This window comes from Lagopus leucura, unplaced genomic scaffold (assembly GCF_019238085.1).
Source record: "Lagopus leucura isolate 7727_CA_CO unplaced genomic scaffold, USGS_WTPT01 Super-Scaffold_100009, whole genome shotgun sequence".
In the NCBI taxonomy this organism is placed as follows: Eukaryota; Metazoa; Chordata; class Aves; order Galliformes; family Phasianidae; genus Lagopus; species Lagopus leucura.
Window position 1 is genome coordinate 684,903 of NW_024962266.1, and position 17,279 is coordinate 702,181.

The following is a 17,279-nucleotide window of genomic DNA, read 5'->3' on the forward strand; positions in this document are numbered from 1 at the left end:
GTGCAGGCTTGCTGTCTGAGCCATTGTCTAATATCAGTATGTTAAGCTTCCTTGGGTTGTGTACAAAAGGTGAGTATTATATATAATTATTTTACCAGTCCATATAGTAAGAATGTAAGTTCTGTGGTGCTGTGTTAGCTTGGTTCTTCAAAGGACATGGTCCTAACATGTAAATTGATCTGACGTAAGCGTACAGGTTTTCAGCCTAAATTAAATGGGGAGCAAGGGCAGAAGATAAAGCCTGGAAAGCTATTTGTTGACCTAGTAACTATGACCTCTTGAGGCTAAACAGATCAAGATCCTAGAATTGTGTTGTGCTTCCAACAATGCTCTCTCTGCTCCTGGGGTGAGGATCAGATTTGCAGTTCAAAGAAGAAGAATCGGTGGTCAGCCTACTGGAGCACAAAGAACTTTCATGTTCATCCTACCAATGTGACAATGACTTCAGGGAAGTCAGAGTAACTTCACAATTGTTTTGCAGAAAAGAGATTATGCAAAACAGCTCCTGACATTTTATCTTGTGCAGTGGTCACCTGAGTTGATTCTCACTAAGTGTTTTGATCTCAGACATGCAGCGTAGCCAAGTGAAATCAGGGAAAAAGTTGGAATCTGTAACTTAGTTGTTATTTTTTCATGAAAATATAGGTGAATAGTAATCAGGACTTAGAAAGAGAAATGCAGTGATTGGGGAAATAGGAAGAAGAAAGTAAGAATTTGGGTTCATCAACCTGTCTTTGTTGCTCTATTTTATGAGGGCTATATATAACTATATATATATTATTATATTTTATATTTCATATTAAGATAAAATATATATTTTATATAATATAAATATATATATATATTTTATGAGGGCTGCTCCAAAAGTAATACCTCATATTTTATTGTGTTGGCTTACAACGTTAGAGGTGGATGTTGGTGGGATGGCAGTAGAGGCTGAACCTTTCTGCCTGCATTCCATTACATGTTGTTGCAGCGTGACAGATGGCAGCAAAGGGACAGTCTGACAGAATGACGTCTGAAGTGGAAGTGTGTATGAAGCAGAGGTGTGGAACTGAATTCCTCCATGCAGAAAAAAAAATTACACCCATTGACATTCATCAGCACATGCTGAATGTTGATGGAGATCAAACAGTGGATGTGAGCACAGTGAGGGGTGGGTGGTGCGTTTCAGCAGTGGTGACAGCAACAGTGGATCACCTCCACTGGTGCAGATTTTTACCAGCATGGCATGCAGGCTCTTGTTCATTGCTGATGCAAGTGCGTAGCTAGTAGTGGTGACTGTGTTAATAACTGCTTTTTGTAGCTGAGAATCTGCTCTATCAAATAGTGTTATTGTACTTTTTGTATGTGTTGTGGTTTCCATGGAAATAAATAGGAGGCATTACTTTTGGAGACACTTATGTAGGTGCTGCCCAAGACAGCTCATTTTCACGCAGCATGGCCCAGGCAAGCCAAAAGGACAGCCATGTTATAAGAGAATGCGGCAGATTTCTTTAGAAGTAGAATTTGGACAATGATCTTTACAATAACTAAAGATCATTGCTGTTTTAGGAGGCGAGTGCTATAAAATTTTATGGAAATTGCCTGCAAAGAGCCAGCGATACCATGTAGTAATGGTTAATGTTGGATCTGCTTGATTTATGTCTGCATAAACAAATACATGCTGTTTTTCGTAAAGCTTCTCTTCCCCATGAAAAACACGCTCTTTAAGTTAAGGCTGGTATTTTTGTTGTGCCATTGTGGTGCACACACAGAGTCCATAGCAGAGCCTTTGGATTCCTGTGTGGAGGACAGCATCAGAATTCAAATCAGCAAAATCCACCTAAAGCTTATTTTGTGAGTTCCCAGGCTCACGCAGACTCCACAACCCCTTCTACTCCTCAGGTCGTTTAAACGTTTAACGCTGTCACAAGTGTAGTTTTTACTTTGAAGTGTAAGAAGCTCTCTAAAATCCTGCTATGAAGTTCTTACTGCTGCTGCTGGTTTCATAAATCAGCCCTCAAAGGTTACAACAATGAGTATTGAGTCCTGTGAGGAAACAGAAGAATGCAGATGATGTTAGAATACCAATGTCACTAAAATACAGTTTGTTTCAAAGAATCAGTAGTGGCACAGGATGAGACAAATTCTCTATAGCTGAGCAAAGGTTGAGCTCAGATTTAACAAATAGTCATGCAAGTGTTTGTGTCTTGATTGCATTTGTTTTACGCAAAATATATGCTCCAAGCCACAAACATGGTATTTCAGAAGAAACTAATCCACAGAGTGGAAAAAAAGTCATAAGCCAAATGAATTTGGGGGACTCATTTACTAGAAACCACGGAAACAGTAATTTGAAACTCTTTGCAGGCATCTTACTTGAGAACTGAAAGGCTGCCTCTGAGAAAAAAGACAGCTAGACATAGGCACAAGAGAATTAGGGCAAATGCATTGGCACAGGAGAATTAGGGCAAATGCATTGGACAGTGTTCTCTGCTGTTTGCATCAATGCTTGGACAGTATTGCATTTGCAAAGGTATATGCTCTGATATGAAAAATGAGAAGAGACTTGAATGTCTGGTTTGATACAGAGAAAGGCTTTGTGTCGTTTGGAATGCTGTGCTTTTTTTGCTATGAAATTCTTGGTCTGTGAATGGAAAATAAGGACACATGGATTCCATCTTAGCTGAAAAAGTTGCATTATGTATTTGGCATATGATGCTTAGAACACCATTGTCTTCTCCACAGAGATTTACTAGCTAGAAATTGAAATGATTATATATATAATTCATATAATTTGAAGTAATTGCATCTGTTCAGAATTGTGATGAGATTTATTGACAGAAAAAGTGCACAAATGAAAATTGTTTTACGAATGATACTGTCATACTCACTCTATTGAATGCCTTAAAAAAAAGCCACCTTCACTGTGTGCCTGCTTATCTTGCCTGAAGAGCATACCCTAGGGTGTTGACTGTGTTGGGTTAGTTACATTCTTTTCCACATCCCTTTTTAAAAGTTACTTTGGACATAATCCATATGGACCTAAAAAAGGGATTTATCAGTGTTGAATTGAATGCCATTTATCTTTTTAGGTTACTTTGATGGATGCCAACTACGTTATGGATGAGACTCTTGGTATGGCCACATTTCCTATATCCTCTCTGAAACTGGGAGAGAAGAAGGAGGTCCAATTAACTTTCAACAATGTGAGTCGTAACATTTGTGGCTTTGCCTTTGTTATGTGGCTGTGAATCTGTTGGGAAGTTTGTAATCAGTGTAATCAGTGCCTGAACTGAGAGCACCTAAATCACTGTATAATGTGGATATGCATGGTTAGATACAGCTTCTTCACAAGTCATGCTGAAGTTGGTGCTTAGAAAGCCTGAGTGATGTTTCCTAAGGAATCTCACTGAGTCTGATGTTACTCGGAGTTTACCCTTAGTCACTTCATAAGAAAAACATTTAGCCTGCACTTGCAACCCTGATTAAAAATCCAAGGCTTCTTTGTTGCTATTTCTGGCTGTGTTTTATCAACACAGTTTTAAATTTAAAATAGACAATGAGATATTACATCCCTCATTGGGTAATGGCTGCCTGTAGGTCAGGAAATAGCTACATCTTTGGAGGCTTTGGGGCAGGGGGAAATCTCAGCTCAGGTTTGCACACCTGGTCCTGAAGCTGGATTCCTGAGCATTCACTGTTGGCCATGGTTAAGCACTGGGCTGCCTGCTGGCACTGTATTTATCTCTTTGCAGTACGACTGAAGATAATGAATAAACAGAGTAGCACTGAATACTTTTCTTTCTGAGGCAATTATCTCTACAAATCTAGTATCAAACAGGTTTCAGCACCACTTGGTTCACTTTAGTTTCATGGCCTTTGTTATATGGATTTTATTTTATCTCTACTACTTGAAGTTTGTGACTTCCAGAAAGCTAACAGAAATTCTTTTATTACTGTGCATTGCAGTTGTAATGAATGGCTTGTTGTAACACAGCCCTACTTAACGTTAATGATGCATTACTGCATGTGACGCTGAAAAAAAAGAAGACAAGTTCTAGTTTGATTATTTTCTTTAAACTCATATGCAAAACAAAATGGTGTCAGTTTAACAAGGATTGCCTGTCTGCATGGTAACTCCTGGAAATTGTTATTACATCTGTTAATAATTTAATTTGTTCTACATGGATTAAAGTATCACAATATTGAAGGCCATTCTGAACACACTTCATCAGTTGATTATATCTCTCACGTCTGCTCATCTTTTTATATATCATGTGCATATACTATATCTATTATCAGTACTGCATGCATTCCTGCTTGGGGCTATGATCGTGATATGGTCAGAGCTCCTGATTTGTGACTGCTCTGCTATTTTCAGCCGGATACAGCTTTAAAAGTAGGTTTGATTACAGCAAATAAACAATTAAAGCCCATTTGTTGGGAAGCCTGGAGCTCCATGCACGAACCTTAGTGTTTAACTAGGGGTTGCCTTAAGAAGCAAATGGGAAGGGAACATCAGGTCAGGCTGAGTCCCATGCAGGCAGTTTGCATGCACAGTGCGTATCCCTGAGATTTGCTGGGCAGTCTGTGTAAGGTAAAAAAGACACGCTCTCCCTGCTGGAACATTTCCCTTCAAGGGTTTATGTAGTACTGTGTGCATACATTTCTTCAACCATTGAATCATTGCATGTTTTCTGAAGTGCTTTCTAAATTAATAATGTCAGGTGCTGGAATTACGTAATTGCTACTCTGCCTTTGATGTGTTTCCATAAATGACTCTTCGCACTGTTCCTTCACGTTCTCCCTCTGCCTTTCCTTTCTCCAGCCCTGCTGCTGTGCCTCCCTCCCTGCGTGCAGTGCTGGTGTGGGAGGCAGCAGATTTTGCCCCATCCATACCTGCTCTGCACTCAGCAGGGCTGTTATCCTCTCCTTGCCCTGTGCTAAGATCACATACTGCACGTGGGGAAGAGAATCCAGGTATAGCAAGAGGCAGAGTGAAGGAAGACAATGTGTGTTACATGCCTGCAGGGCTGTACTGGTGTGTCAGCAGCCATTTCCTGCAAGGTCTTGGGGAGATGCCTGTGCTTATCTCTATCCTTAATCTGGCAACCTTGTACTCTCAGACTGGTGCTAACGAGTATGATCAGTGCTTTAACCATTTTTTGTAAACCTTTGCTTGCAGGGAACCCTCTTAAGTGCTCTGTGAAGGAGGCAGAGAGAACCAAGCTATAGCTATGTCCAGGTAGATCCATGTAGCTTGCAGGAGTCCTGCAAGATTTCTGTCCCTCACTGTGTGAATAGTATCTTCTGCATGTGCAGCTGATCAGCTGGTGATTGCTAGGGCTGTTGCTAAAAGTCAAACTGCAGCCACATCTTCAGTGTATGAAAACAATCAGATACCTTTAGGTCAAACATAAATAACTGTCAAAAAGTGATTGCCATTGAAAAAATGGAAGATAATGCCATCTAACCACTGAAAGCCAGCACCTAGCTGCACCTAGCAGCATTTTCTTGTGTTTTCGGTAAAAAGTAAACTCACTGACACATTTTAGCAATTTCTTCTTTTTTCAATGAAGTGATCTAAAAAAGCCCATAGCACTAGTGATTTTGTATTCCAGGTGGCTGTGTGGGTTTTTTCCTGCTGAAAATGTTGTAATTTGATTTAAATCTCTCTTGTGTAGGTTACAGAAATGACTTTGGAGCTGTCTCTTGAAGTGTGGTAAGTATCTCCTATTGAAACCCATAAATAAATAAATAAAAGGAAAATATACTAGCAACAAAATCCTTTATTTAAAATTTATTCCATTTGTTGTAGTTTTCTTTTAAACATGCCATGCAGAGTGCAAAAATCCTTAATTTTAGTTTTTAAATACCAAGGACTGAAAAAATCAAAGACTTGAAAATTGAAGGTTGTCTTCGAACAGCAGTTGTCTGATCGACTTGAACAGCGTTACTTTTCTGAATAGTTTTTCCTTTTCCAAATGTTTGAGGGTCAAGGCTATTGGACTTCTCATGTTGGCTTGTGTTAAATACTTTCTTTTTCAAGGGCTCTCCCTAATGAACTCTTAGACATTGAATTCAGCTTGTTGTTTTACTTTCTGTAGTGACTTTGCATCTCATGGTAGCTTTCATTAAGTGTGTGTAGTCATTACAAAGCAGCCCTGAAGTGCACCTCAGTGTAGTATCAAGGTGGAAATGGAATATCCCATTCTGGACAGGATTTCCCATGAAGCTGAGCTGATACCTCCTTTTTTGTTTTGTTTTAATCTTCTTTCTTTCAATGTCTTTATCCCTCTATCTCGGTCTATCCAGGTGAAAGACAAAAAATCACCTTGAGGCATAATCAGTAAAATGTCTTTTAAGTCTAGAAATGAATTTCTGAGAACAAGGTGTTTAAAGTCTTTTTTTTTTCTTCCTTTTTTTTCCCAGAACTATAATAACAGTGCTGAGCCTGTAGCTAAATGTATGTAATGACTCTGAAGGCTGACAGAGAGCCCCCAGGGATCATTTTTTTGTTCATCATTTGATGCTAATAAAGGTGGATATGTGGGTGGTTCTTCAGACCAGCCCTAAAACATTCAGAGCTCTTAATTATGAGTGTTTCATATCTCAGACTTAAGTGAACGTAAGATGCTTGACAGTGTCTGGCTGATGCATTGGCAGTAGACACTGAAGTAAAGCAGAAGAATCCAGTCGAGTTCTACTCTGCTATGCACTGACAGTCACACGGATTTTGGGTTCTGTGGGGCTCTCCAATTGTAATATACTTTCCTGGGATGTTGCTTGTAAACAGTACTTTTTTAAAAAATATGGGAATTTCACTGAGGCAATTGCAAGGAGGAATCTGCATGCCTACCCTCACTGCTACCTGGCAGAGGCAGTGTTGCAGCAGGTCGCTCCTGTGCAAGTGTCTGTCACTCACCTGCATGCCCGTGTGTGAGAGGGACCCTTCTGAGCTCTGTGATGCATATTCACAAAAGGGGTCTTAAGCAGGAGATGGCTTCTGGGCTGGCAGTAGTGAGACTTTTTCTGAAGGCCTTTTTCTAAAGGGAGAAAAGGTCTGTCAGGCTCTGAAAACTGGCAGTGCTGTAGTTTAGACCCATGGGGTGACATGCTGACTCAGTTCCTGTCTTGTTATCTGAAATGAGAAGTGGGAGCTGGAGCTGTGGCTGTTATTCAGAGAGGGTGTTGAAGTCTTTACACAGTCCTGTGCATGCTTGTGATCATGTGGGGTAGGAAAACAGCTGGAAAAAAGAGACTTTGTTTTTTCTGTCTCCATTCAGTACAATCTGCTGAGATCCATACAGATTTTGATAGTAAGACTGTATGGATATGGCATCAAAATTGCCCTCTCCTCCCCTTAAGAGTATACAGTAGCACACATGAATGTTTTTTCATTGTAGTTGGTGATTTTTTGGTGGATAAATAGAGAATTCAAACTTCTAGGCTAAAAATTTGTAGTTGCTTCATCACTCACATTTATTAACTTAATGTTACTTTTTGACACTAGGTAATACACTAGTAAAAGCTGCTTATTTTGTGCCTTCTTTTACTCTAGGATGTGAACAGTGAAGTTTCTGTGTGAAATACATATCTCAGCGACACAATGTCATTGTTTTGTGCTTCCTTCACTGTGTCAAATCACATTATGCAGCTGTTGCATGAGTATATGTTTGTTTTATTCTGTCTTATTTTATTTAGAACTCATAGTTGGTCTTCTTCTTGGAATTCATAGTTGGTCTTCTTCCTTGAATAGGGGCTTTCTCTAATTCCTGTCTGTTCTGAAAAACAGCTCTTCAACTGACCTCCGGTTCAGCATGGCTCTGTGTGACGAGGAGAAGAAATTCCGGCAGCAGCGGAAGGATAATATCATGCAGAGTATGAAGTCATTCCTAGGAGAGGAAAACAGCAAGAACTTGACCACTTCCCGTGACGTAAGTTTGCAGAATCCACATAAAAATAAATATCCCTAGTGGAGTCCTGCATTTGTGTCTCAGCTGAAGGAGTGACACGCGTTAGGTAGAACAGTCCAATGTAATGACAGATGACAAAAGCAAAACAATTGTTTTCCCTCTGTGCTTAGGATGAGGAGTGATTTTTCTCATGCCCTAAGTTTATAGGTAAAAGTTTAAGGAGACAAAATCCTGTGTCAAAACGAAGCTGCACTGAAATAAAATTGCATGCAAAAGAACAGGACTGCAGAAATACTATTTTAGGGTAGAAATCACAGCTTTTTATCAGTGTACCTTAAAAAATCCAGTGTGAATTCCAGCCTGGTTCTTGGTTTTAATTTTTGAAAGCAGTGTCTGAGTTAGAATTGGGCAAGGGAGGAGACATATCAGTGCGTTTCATTTCACTCTTGTAAGATGGCCTTGACTCTATGGCCTTTGTGTCTAAAGGACCAGGCAGAAAAAGAGCAGTTTTAATGTTAGAGTCAGTTTGTAAATGGTTTCTTTATTTTACTGTAGCCTGTTCTGTAGAGCTGGACTTACGGAGTTTAATTCTTTGAGGGTATGTGAAGCTGTGCTAGTGAGCCCAGTAGAAAAGTGAGCTGGGCAGAGCTAGATGGATTGGTTGGATTGATGATGGTTTGGGTCACATGGAAGATATAAAGTGTGCTGAATCTTACCACTCCTTAATGTGATTCTGTGTAATAGTGCTTTATTTTCAGTTAATAAAGGATAAATTCAGTATACAATTCAGTTATTTGTGTTGGTCTGGCTTATCCATACTCTTCATTCTTCCCTGCTTGTTCCCTATCCTGTTTTGCTCCCTTGGCTTGCAATAGCAATGAACAAAACTGCTAAATTTATCTGGCTTTAAAATATTGATTCCATTTGTGCTGTTTAGCAGAAGCAGAATGTGATAGTATTTTGCAGAAATCAGAACCAATACAGAATTCCCTTCTAAATTTCTGTGAAGTTTTGAGTAGGGAGTGACTGTGTTATTGATGTATAGCTTTGAGCTTGTTCTTAGTAAAGTGTGCTTGCATGATTTTACTGAGTAAAATGAAAATGTGAAAGTGTTGTGCATATTTTATTTGTAGTGATATATATCATACACTTTGTATAGGAATTTTTTTATTATATGGGATTTTATTTTTTTTTAATGAGGTGCAGTTATTTTACTGTTCACACATACACATAGGGTAGATATCTACGAATGATACTGGTCTGGTCTTCTATAGCAGGCATATATTTGTCAGAAAAGATGTAAAGATGTTCTGCCAAGTTCCAGGTAAAATTGGAGTGAAGCTTAGTGTTTGAAGTATCAGTTTTCTGCAGGTGGCATATGTGCATAAGTTAATCTGATTACTGAAAAAGCTAGGTAAGCTTTCATATTTTTTTGTTGTCATCTTCTCTTGGTATTCCTCGCTGTCTCAAAGTTCATCAGTTAAGCTGCATCTACCAAGACCAAAGAGTGTTTGTAGTCTTATCAGCCCTAGAGGACTGAGGTAATGCAGTCACCCCCCTTTTTGTTTGTCAAGTATGTATTTCTGAGCTGACATGTCAAATATTATAGCTGCTTCCAGCAATGAAAAATCATTTTTGTTCAAATTAAAATACATTTGTGTCCTTACAGCTTGTCATTTCTCTTTCTTTTGCTAGAAATGTGAGATAGCAGGAGGATTTATAGTATATTTGAAGAAGTCTTAACGTGGCTTCAGGAATCGAAAGACGTGAGTGTTCTTAGCTGCCTGTGGTTTTAAACAAGTACCTACTTAGATTTCATGTAAGTTTCTTCATCTGTCAATGGCAGTGTGTGCTTTGCAAGGATGCTAGGAGACTTGAATACCTGTGAAATAATTATGCCACCCTGGATGGAAGATAATTGTATACTTCCAAGTCTCCTTAGTTAATTTAGAAGCACATTCAGAAAACACAGAAGATGAGATTTCTCATACCTGTGATATTTCTTATTTTTATAGTTTTCATTTGAACAGTTTTCTAAAAATATCAGAATCAGAGAAGGTATATAATTGTCTGAGACTAAATTTTCAGAACAATTTTTAATAATCATCTATGTACCCCACAGCAAGTACTTTTACACTTCAGACCTTTACATCCAGGTTTTGTGCGCTGTGCTTCCAGAGCAGTTGAATGAGAACATCTGCAGCTCTTGTTCTCAAAACAGAATTTAATGTTTAATATTTTAGCTTTTTTTTTTTTTTTTTTTTTTTTTTTTTTTTTGCCAGGTTACTGAAAAATAGGATTGAGATGGTCCTTTTCAGAGCTTGTTTTCCTGAAATCATATCTTGTTTCCCAGATCTTTTTCATTTTCTTGACCAGTTAAGGAGATTGAGTAGCCAGCACTTGTTGAAGTGAGATGCTTGGTGACTGAAGTTTTGCACTGAGCCTGTTCATGTTTCATGCTGCTACCTGGTTCCTACAAGCAGTAAGAGCGTATTGAGGAAATTCTTTATCAAAGTTGCAAAGTCCTGTTCAGTGGAGTTTGGATGATGTAATTTTTTTTCAGAATTAGGTTGGTGCCATGCAGACCAACAATAAGAAAAAGAAACCCAAGCCAGTATAGCTTTTTGCTTGTTCAGAGAAGTGTGCAACCTTATAGAAGTAGGTGTTCAAGATCAGGTTGGACAGGTCTTGGGCAACCTGTTGTGGTGGGTGAAAACCCTGCCCACAACAGGGCGGTGGGAGCTCAGTGAACTTTAAGGTTCCTTCCAAGCCATTTTGTGATTCTAAGTCAGTGTGGCAGTATGGCCAGAGATCAGAGCAAAGGGCTTTTGTTAACAAGACTCTTGATTTCAGCTCACAATGTTGCCATTGACTCACTGCATGACATCCTTGTGAGTCCCTTGCCTTTTTGGTCTAGGTTGCTAACTTGCTTGAATAGAGTCCCTCAGAAGAGCATAGTGCTTAGCAACCGTCTGTGTGCATGGAGGTGTATGCATGTCTTAGTCTCCTCTGTTCTTTCTCAGTGCTGAGTTGGCATCTTCTTCTCCCTTTGTCATCCCTGCTTCTGCCCTATTTATCTTAGAGCAGAACTTGTAGGATGGCTGTAAGTGATTTCAGACTTTTCCATTTCTTACCTTTAAACCTGCTAGAAACTGAATTGCAGCTGAAATGCTGCTTTAACAAACCTACTTACGTGGTAGTAGTAAAAAAAAACTCTTTGCATTCTTTTGCACAGCAGAAAAGGACTCACACCTTCATCACCTTGCTTATATCTCCATGTCAGTTATTATTAGATTGGTCTAAATGAATTGATGTAGATATGCAGAAGATGCTTCTCTCCAGTTATATTTTCAGTATTTAAAGAAGTTGTTTACCGTGGGGTGCTTGCTTCAGCTATTGCCCTCTGCTCTAGAGCTCTTTCAGTGCATTTCTGGAAATAAAGTAGTACATTCAGTTCTTCATGTTTTGCTTTGATATCACAAGTGAAAATTGAGATTCCTATATATACACATAGCTCTTTGCATACCCCTCTTTCCCCAGTATAGGTAACTCTGATTCTCAGGATGCCTGTGGATTAAGTATACATAAACGTTTGCATTCAGATGGTAGTGACTCTTCTTGACATGCTTTGTTGATCCTACTTGCAGACTTCTCTGCATTCTGAAGGAAGCTCAAATTTTCCCTTGTGCTCTTGCCACTCTAGTGATGAATAGATTTGTTGAATAGTGGTGCTTTGAAAGTATTCTCACATACTTTTTTCCAGCCTTGCACCTGCAAACCACCCTCTTCATCCTGTCGGGATTTGTCTATGTAGGTTAATTAGGTAGTGTTTGTAAAGAGCTTTCAAAGCCTAACATACGTTATTAAATTTCTGATTAGTAATATGGCTCTCCTGTTCAAAGCTACTGCTCTGTTATTGAGGTGTTGGCTTAACAAAACAAGGCATGTCCTCAATCTTTACCTTTGCTTTGTCATTTTTGGGTAGATAGCTATCTGTGGATGTGCATGATGAATGCTGGTGCCAGTAAATACCTGTGGTTTATATTACTAAAGCTTAACACTTATAAAGAAGATGATCGAATAATCTGGTTGCATCAAGAATAAGTAGTTTTTGCAGAATGTAAGCCTCAGGAAATGTCTCAACTTACTGGTCACTGTGCATGATCATTTCCATGGGGCTGTACAGTTTTGTTCTGCACAGAAGCTTCGCTACTTGGAATATGGAGTCTATAGAAAGAAACCGAACTCAGTAGTCACGTGGTTCCATTTCTTTAACTCATTCTATCCATTGGCAGCTTGAGTTTCAGTGACATTTTTGACTGATTGCTAGTTTGATCAGATACAGTCTTCCTACTCAGCTGTGTGAGTTTTTTACACTTAGTAACAGCCAAGGAGTTGCCTAATTACACTGAACAGTGGAAAAGTCTAGATTTCTGAAAGCGGGAGCCAGGTGGGACTTTTGCTTAGTATAAAATTCTTGATGCTGGTAGTGATTGTGCTTGTGTTCTCTTCTATCTTCTTTCCAAATACTGTGGGAAGCTATGCAGTAGCTAATTAGGTAAACAGATGCCTATAAATTCTCCTTATTTCACCAGTAGCTTTTGTAAGGTTGGTTAAATTTGAGACTGGCTTCATGCTGTGTAGCAATATCTTCTTTTCCTTTTTTTTTTTAAATTATTGTTATCAAATGTGGATTAATTTAATCTCCTAACCAAAATATTATTTGCTTGTCTTTTGGTTTTTATTAGTAACTCTTCCTGCCTTTGGCTCTGTCACTTCATTTGGATTAGAGCTGGTCTTTGGATTGCTTCAAAAATTTCTGTGGCTTTGTGACTAAGAAGTTACTGAATATCTGCATTTAATGCCTTTTCTGTTTTGTTTATTTCCTGGCTTATACAAAATCAGAACCAACAGTCAAAAGAAACTTGGAGTATATTTTTATTAAGAATTCTTGCTAAAAGTGGAGGCTTCTTCAAATAAATTCTGATTATTAAGATATTGGGCAATTAGTGTTCTAAGTAACAGGATATTGTGGGTCCACAGCTTACTGTTGCCAAAACCTACCTTGGTTTATTCAGGTGGTCTGTAGCTCTACTGATTGTATTTTGAGTCTGTATTAGTGAAGGAGGCTCATAATAGTAGTGTTTGACTTTCACTATGCGTACATATTTTACTGCTTGACCCAAGAAATCAGAAAAATCAGACACCTTCCATGCCAATAAGGAACCTAAAATTAAGAATTCTGCACAGTGATAATGTTGCACTCTGTCAGCAAGTAATGAATAAGAACTAAGATACAACAACTACAGAGTTACTGTTTGGAAGGAACCTCTCAAGATCAGCTAGTTCAGTTGTGCTTGGATGGAATACATTTGTCAACACTCAGTCAACTGTCAGCAGAGAAAATCAGGGGCATTCTGTGTCATGGGTCTCAGTCCTACCAGAGTCCTACTGCGGTGTTCATCTCTGCAACCTTGACCTGGTTCTCAGCTCAGTCACTCACAATGCCTACAGTCTAAGCTGCTCCCAGTGCCACCTTTGCCCCTGGTGCTTTACTGAGCAGCAGCTGCAGTACAGCGTTACCAGTCGGTCCTCTAGCATTTGCAGTAGGCTTTGAAGTCTACAGACTTCTTTGATGGTTTGCAAAGTGTTATTCTTTGATCACAGCCAGACTAGGAGACTTCTGGGTTTTTTTTTAGAGAAAGCCTTACTCCCTTGATCCAGTTGATTCACCAGTCCAAATCAGACTGCCCCAACATCTCTTATCTTGACCCAGAAGCTCCCCAAGGGTAAGTCTTTGGTTTAATCCTGATGAAAATTTGTTCAGGGAAATATTCCTCCCTCTGTTGGTTAAGAGGATAATTTATTTTCCCAGTGGACCATTTTCATCGTCAAGGCTTCACAATCTTGACAAGAGTCTCCTGGTGATACCACCTGTGCATGACAAGATCAGCCGGAGCTATTCCTCTTCCAGACTGAAAAGATCAAGGCCACAGGCTACAGGCTTGGGGACTTGTGCCCCTTACTCCTCTTTAAAGTGGAGTCAAACCCTTCTCATCTTCATCTGTATCAGTAATGCCACATGGGTGAGAGGTGAGAAACTGGAAGGCCAAATGAGACTCAGCCTTCTCTGCGTGCTGTCCTGGATCCAGAGTCTGAATGAGCAGCAGACCTCCCTGTACGAGCTGGTCTGACTGTCAGGTTGGCCTGTGTCCCAAAGAGTAGGGAATAGCCAGCTGCTTGTCACCTTGTCATCTTGTTTCTTAGAGAGCAGCCAGTTCAAAATCCTCCCTGACTGCATTTGTTCATCCCTCTCTGTCACTAGAGCTCTGAACTAAGGCAAAGAGCTGGAGGTGGTGGGAGGGATTTCCCTCACCACTCGAAGTAGCAAGTTTACTACTGCCTATTCTGGAAGCTCATGCTTCCTTCCTACCCTTGTGTTACGCCAGTTGTGTCTTCTTGCTCACCTTGGTAGGCCCAAGTAGCCTCCTTTTACATCCCTTCATACCAGATGGTGCCTTTCATTTGCGCCTCCTGGTTACCAGTAATCCCTTGGTACCAGATAAATAGGAAGGTGAAAGGAAATCTGCCCTTGCACGAGGTTTTCACCGTGGCAGAACTTTGAATCTTTTGCTGCTGGTTGATTCCTGGTTGCTCTTCCTTGTGGTCCCATGCTGCAGTCTGTAAGTATTTCTGCTGTACAGCTCTTAGTGAAGCTGAAAGACAATGCAAGTGATATGCAGAAGATGTACATCACTCCTGGGCCTGGTGATGCTAAGGTAGACACTTAACCTCATGGTGCATTCATGGCACTCTTGCTATTTAAATGTCATATCTCAGAGCGCTTTAAAGTTATTTTCCACTCTCTTACACATGTGCCACTAAGAAGCTGCAAAATACCTTTTGTTTGTCTTGTTAGAACTTGTTACACACAGATCAGTGTAGGTCTTGTGTCTGCTGTGAGGTTTACTGCGTGGTGACTTTACTAATTACACAGTTAATATGTTTGGCTGGTGATTAGTGAATAACATTTATTTACTACTTAAGTCTGTAACCGAGCTGATGTGATGACAGACTGTTCTTTTAATCTCTCGCAGGTACCAGTGATAGCAGTACTGGGTTCAGGAGGTGGATTTCGTGCCATGGTTGGGTTTGCTGGAGTCATGAAAGCGCTTTATGAATCAGGAGTTTTAGACTGTGCAACTTACGTCGCTGGTCTTTCTGGATCCACGTGGTAAGAGATTTTTCTTTTTTCCTCAGGAAGTTTGAGAACAAATTTTCATGAAAGTGAACTTATTTCTAAGGCTGTTATTCACATCAAATCATTGCTATCAGCAGGTAAGAGGCTCACAGAGCCAATTGTCTTACAGGTCAGCGTGTCAGTAGAGCAGATCTGCTAGAGGATGTGTTCCAGAATGCCTGGAAGGGTAAAGACAGCTTGGTCTCCAGGTGGTCTTCCTGAGAGCTTTGCTAGCAGCAACAGATGAAAAGAAGTGCTACACATGTACACCCACATTTCTCTGTCTGTCGTCAATGCTGAATATATTAAAGCTATGTAACTGATTTTTTTTCATCCTGATGGGTGAACAAAAAAAAATCATGCTGTTGATATAAATCCAACTATTTTCTTTTCTGTTTTCTTTCTCTAATTAAATGAAAAAAAATAAAAATCTTCAGTCTGAAGATGAAGACTCATTCAACCCCAAGTGGATAATATCCTCTTGGGGCACTTCTCAGCAATTCTCGAAATCATTGAAAGGTCTGCTCCATTTTTAGACTCACTACTCTCTTTCATAGTGGTTACTGGTGATGTCCAGGGCCTAATTGGGAATCATTTTTTAGCATGAGGAAATTGGAGCAGATGTATTTCAGCTTTTAGGAGAGGATACAGTTTGCCATGCTGCAGGTGATACTGATTGCGTTGTATCAGGAAATATGGTTTTCTTTTGTTGTTGTTGTTGTTTGTTAAAGCAATACGTCATTCAGATGGGAGAAAAGATCTTCCAAGATGTCTTAACTTGAGAATGCCCTCATCAGGTAGCTGTGATGTCCTTGTGACTCAGTGAATACTTCATGCCAGTAACAGGAGAAAATCAGATTGATAACGGTATGAAAGGCACTCTCTGGATGTTATAGGCTCAGGGCTTTGTAGGCAGCAGAATAATTTGAACCCTGGTGTTACTTCTGCTTTGATCAATCTTCTGAAAAGGAGGGTTGCTATTCTCCCTGACCAGTGTTATGAATTTGCAGCCTTTTGTCTTCTTGGCTTTTATAAAAGTTATCCCAAATTACACTTATTACAAATGTTGAAACTATTTGTTTTTACATTTCTTAAATGAAATGATGTAATTTGCATCAGCCAAAGACATCTGGCAAATACAAGCTAAATTTCTTAACTGTTTGGCCTCCTTAGCGCTACATTTTCTTTGTTAAGTGAAAACTGCTTTTTTTATTGTCTAACTAAAACTCAGTTTTAATGTCAGCTGGTCAGTTTGCAGTAGAGGATGTTGCATCTTAAGAAAATTTTGAACTTTTCAAGGAAATATCCCAAATGTCGCAATAAATGATTTTAACATAACTGGTTCTTTTTGTATGTACCACTTTGAATACTGGAACTGAACCTGAATCAGTTTAGGTCTGATGGATAGGTCTGTCCACAGGTTAAATGAATTCTACCACAGTACCGCCTACGCAATTAGGGGAGTAGAGTTCTTGGAAAGCTGAGGTGGATGGATTTTTTCAGACTTGAGGAGGGAAGGCAAAGGTAGTGGTATGGGGAGGTCTTGTTGCTGTTTTCAGGAACCTAATGGGTAAAGAAAACAGGCTCTTTGGAGATAGATATACAAGGGACAAGGAGTAATGGCTGTAAATTACAGCAAGAGAAATTTGGTTAGTTATTAGGAAAATTGTTTTGCAGTGAGAATGGTCAAGCACTGGAATGAATTGCTCCATCATTACTTGACTGGGCTGGATAGGATGTCTGACTCAGGTTGTCTGAATGCTTGCTGTGGAAGGAGAACTTGACTGAACAAAGCCCTGAGCAACTTGATCTGACTTTTCAGCTGGCTCTGCATTGAGCAGAACCTTGGACTAGAGGCCTCAAAGTTCCAGTGTAAATCACGGGATGGTATGAATGTTTAGTTGTTTCTTTAAGACTGAGGGAAAATGGCTATTTTTGGAATAGTGGGAGATGTACCTGAGATGAGTTTTGAAGAGGAGGCTCAGGGGAGACCTCACTGTTCTCTGTAACTACCTGAAGGGAGGTTGTGGTGAGCTGGGGGTTGGCCTCTTCGCTTGTGTAACAGCGATAGAACTAGAGGAAATGGCTTCAAGCTGCCCCAGGGGAGATTTAGGCTGGATGTTAGGAAATACTACTCT

At 39.7% G+C, this 17,279-nt stretch overlaps 1 protein-coding gene across 4 annotated transcripts in view; it reads left to right on the plus strand.

Moving 5' to 3' along the window:
* Window positions 1-17,279, plus strand: part of PLA2G4A (phospholipase A2 group IVA) — a 75,322-nt gene that overhangs the window by 32,342 nt on the left and 25,701 nt on the right. For 3 of the 4 annotated variants that reach the window (XM_042874130.1, XM_042874131.1, XM_042874132.1), the window contains 4 exons: window positions 3,078-3,191; window positions 5,670-5,707; window positions 7,781-7,922; window positions 14,999-15,135. In XM_042874130.1, the coding sequence (XP_042730064.1) occupies window positions 3,078-3,191; window positions 5,670-5,707; window positions 7,781-7,922; window positions 14,999-15,135 (431 nt within the window). Of the gene's footprint in view, window positions 1-3,077; window positions 3,192-5,174; window positions 5,231-5,669; window positions 5,708-7,780; window positions 7,923-14,998; window positions 15,136-17,279 lie in introns of those variants that run through there. The other variant, XM_042874133.1, reaches the window with a different exon arrangement.